General features: G+C 49.0%; 1 protein-coding gene across 1 annotated transcript; it reads right to left on the reverse strand.

Moving 5' to 3' along the window:
- Positions 1-576: 576 nt before the first annotated feature.
- On the reverse strand, positions 577-1,368 carry LOC135375606 (uncharacterized). Its single transcript, XM_064608280.1, has one exon. The coding sequence runs from the start codon at positions 1,366-1,368 to the stop codon at positions 577-579; it is 792 nt and encodes a 263-aa protein (XP_064464350.1).
- Positions 1,369-3,040: the final 1,672 nt, after the last annotated feature.

The following is a 3,040-nucleotide window of genomic DNA, read 5'->3' on the forward strand; positions in this document are numbered from 1 at the left end:
TGCATTAACGTAAGTAGCTTGTCCTGTGTTGAGCAAGCAAATTGACCTTGACATCAAAACGCTTTCCAGCATTTTCCCTCTGACGTCTAACCTTCTGCTGCCCCACAGGGGGCTGTGAGCATTCAGGTCCCCAAGAATAAGGAAAGGTTGAGGCAGCTGGTCACAAAGATGCTCAAAGTCTCTTTGGTGGATTACTACTGAAGGGGGCAGGTACAATGAACACACTGTAATGACCCTGTCAAGGCATATTTGTACAGCTACAGCCTCAAGGTCTGTAACAAGTGGAACAGAATTGTAAGGAATGGACTGCGGAGTTATCAGAGCCACACCCCCAGATGAACGTGAGGTGTCCGTACGATCCTTTCGAAAAACATTATATCTTCGAAATGGGTTTATACTCTGTTTGTTCAGGTATGTCTCTTGCAAACAGAAACAGACAGCTTTGTACTTTTCAAGAAGGTCATGTATGTCATCTATGTTGGTGAAGAGGCCTCGACAGTTCCATCGCAGAAGGACCTGTCCCATGAAAAGGATTGTGGTTAAGAAAAACAAAGAGACTTTGACCATTATGTGCATTTAAGGAGGCAGCACCCTTGGTGGGGGCTGATTTTGCTGGTCCGTGGGTCTGTTGCCTCTGCCTCTACCACTTGATCTTTCGCGTTTCTCTTTTGATTGCGAGAAAGTGCCTGGGAGACTCGAAGACGACTTCTGTGAAGCACGGTCTTCGTCGTCGAGCTCCATGTTAACAACAGGTACCTGGGATGGATCTTTGAGCAATCCATCCCAGACGGATGCCGTGCAAGCAACCTCAGCTGAGGCCGCTGCAGGCATGGGGGATGTAATGGATACAGAAGGAGAAGGAGATACTTCCGTTTCTCCGTCCTTCTGGGGGGGAGTGTAGGGTGGAGGCCCAGCAGTCTGGGTCTCCACGGACCTCCTCTGTGGTGCCACTCCCCTGCGCACCACTTCGGAGAAAGTGCCCTTTTTTCTGAACTCTGCTTGCGCCTTTGCGTCTTTGTACGAGATATTTTGCTCTGCCTTGATTCTAAGGATTTCTTTTTCATCTTTCAATCGGGGACAAGACCTGGAGTAGACAGGATGGTCACCTTTACAATTTGCACACCGCACTTGATATCGGCAGGATTCTGCTGGGTGATCTGTACCAGAGCATTTGGGACATGTTTCCTGTCCACGGCAGACCTGAGACCCGTGCCCGAAGTGTTGACACTTGAAACAACGCCGCGGATTAGGGACGTAGGGTCGCACGTGGCAGTTGAGGTAACCAGCCTTGATGGTTGTAGGGAGCTTGTGTAGTTGAAATGATAGAATAATGTGCTTTGTTGTGATTTCTTTACCGTCCCGACGCATCACTATTCGCTTTGCTGCCACGACCTCTTCCCGCAGGCATTCCTTATCTCAGAGTCGGTGCATTCGAGAAGCTCACTTTCTGATATCACGCCCCTGATAATGTTGAGGTTTCTGTGTTTTGCGATGGACACCGATAGGTCCCCAATTTTCCTGACAGCTTGGAGGGCCGAGCTTTGCTCCCTGGTTTGAACCTCGATTTGAAGGTCCCCAGATGACAGTTTTTTTTGCAGTGTAGGTCTTTCCGATTGATTTTTCTATTTCCCTGGCAATAACAAACAGTGATATCTTAGAGAGTGGTTTTGTCTCGTCTTCAGAATGGAGTACCAGGAATTTCGGAAACCATGGTTCTGGAGATAGGTTGAATAAGTTCACTGGTGCTTCGGTGCAGCGCCGCTTATGGCGCTGATCTTGTTTTTTCAAACGTGAAGAATCCATGCAAAAAAAGGAATGGTTCGGTGCAGCAGGTGTGTCGCCCACCATCGAGCCCAACGAGGGAACGTGCCCCCCACGTTAACACTTGCCTCTGCACTATACCCTAGTGCAGCTTCTGGAGAGTGAAAAGACTGCCCAAGGTTGACCCTTGCCGCCAAAGAAGGTGAAGGTAGGAGAAGGATGATAGTGAAGGGGTAGAGAAAGAAAAAGTAATGAAAAGGGAGATGGCGACTAGCTGAATAATCCTGGCCGGGCCTTCCAGGACCACCCGTCTATGGGAAGCAGGGGCCAAAGCGGTGTGTTGCTTTCCCAGAGGGGCCCCGAAGGGTCCAAAACAACCTCTGGGTCCACTCAACCGCCAGGATTCCCTTTTCCCCAGACACGGTAAAGCCACGCACAGCTATACGTGGGGGTCTCCCTCCTGCGGCGACCCAACCGTTGGTGCAGGAGGGGGCTACTGCGGCTGCTGCCGGGCGATGGGAGCGCCAATTTCCCGACGCCGGGGTATAGTAGCATGCTTATTCCCCGACTTTTTAGTGCATATAGATCCGCCCTCTAGTGATAACGATAGAGACGTGTTCGAGCAGCCGGCTTTGCCTTTCAGTAGTGATATTGGTGATATGTGCTAATCCTTCCCTTTATTTCAGCGACCTTTACCTTCTAGGTTGCGATGTCTGGTAACGTGGAATTGTGATAGAAATGCTTAAGTCGGTGTTGGTGCCACAAGCTTGAGATACACGTCAGTTGCAGCTAACCAACGGCAGCGATATAATTGATTACAGTCTGCATATGAGCGGTCCGTAGAGGGAAGGCATCCGGAAGACTAAAGGGATGACCCGAAAATATAGCGATTTATTCATTTATTTCAGAATACTGCTGGTCCCAGAGGGGACCCAGGAAGGGGTAGAGAAGGTACATTAATTATAATATTGTACACATAATACACTCATATAGTGGCGACAATTCGAAAGAAACCCGCAAAAGAGACGCAGCAAAGGGGTCCCAAGTTACCTTCACGAATGGGACGATTGGTAACACGAGTGTTCTATATGCCGGTAGGCTGACCTAAGCAGTAGCATAATGAAGTGCTCTTCTAACAAGAGGCTTCTATACAGGAGGCTTTCTCTTGACTGTAATGGCTATTAAGCGCACGTGAAAATTCCATCTAAAATGGGACGGGACGGCAATCCGAAGATATTCGTACTAAGTTTCCTTGCAAGTACTATGATGTTGGCAAAGG

The sequence above is a fragment of the Ornithodoros turicata genome, unplaced genomic scaffold (assembly GCF_037126465.1).
Source record: "Ornithodoros turicata isolate Travis unplaced genomic scaffold, ASM3712646v1 ctg00000907.1, whole genome shotgun sequence".
Taxonomy (NCBI): Eukaryota; Metazoa; Arthropoda; class Arachnida; order Ixodida; family Argasidae; genus Ornithodoros; species Ornithodoros turicata.

Excerpts from the sequence above, each read along its gene's own strand:
- LOC135375606 (XM_064608280.1), bottom strand. The coding sequence starts at position 1,368 with ATGCGTCGGGACGGTAAAGAAATCACAACAAAGCACATTATTCTATCA.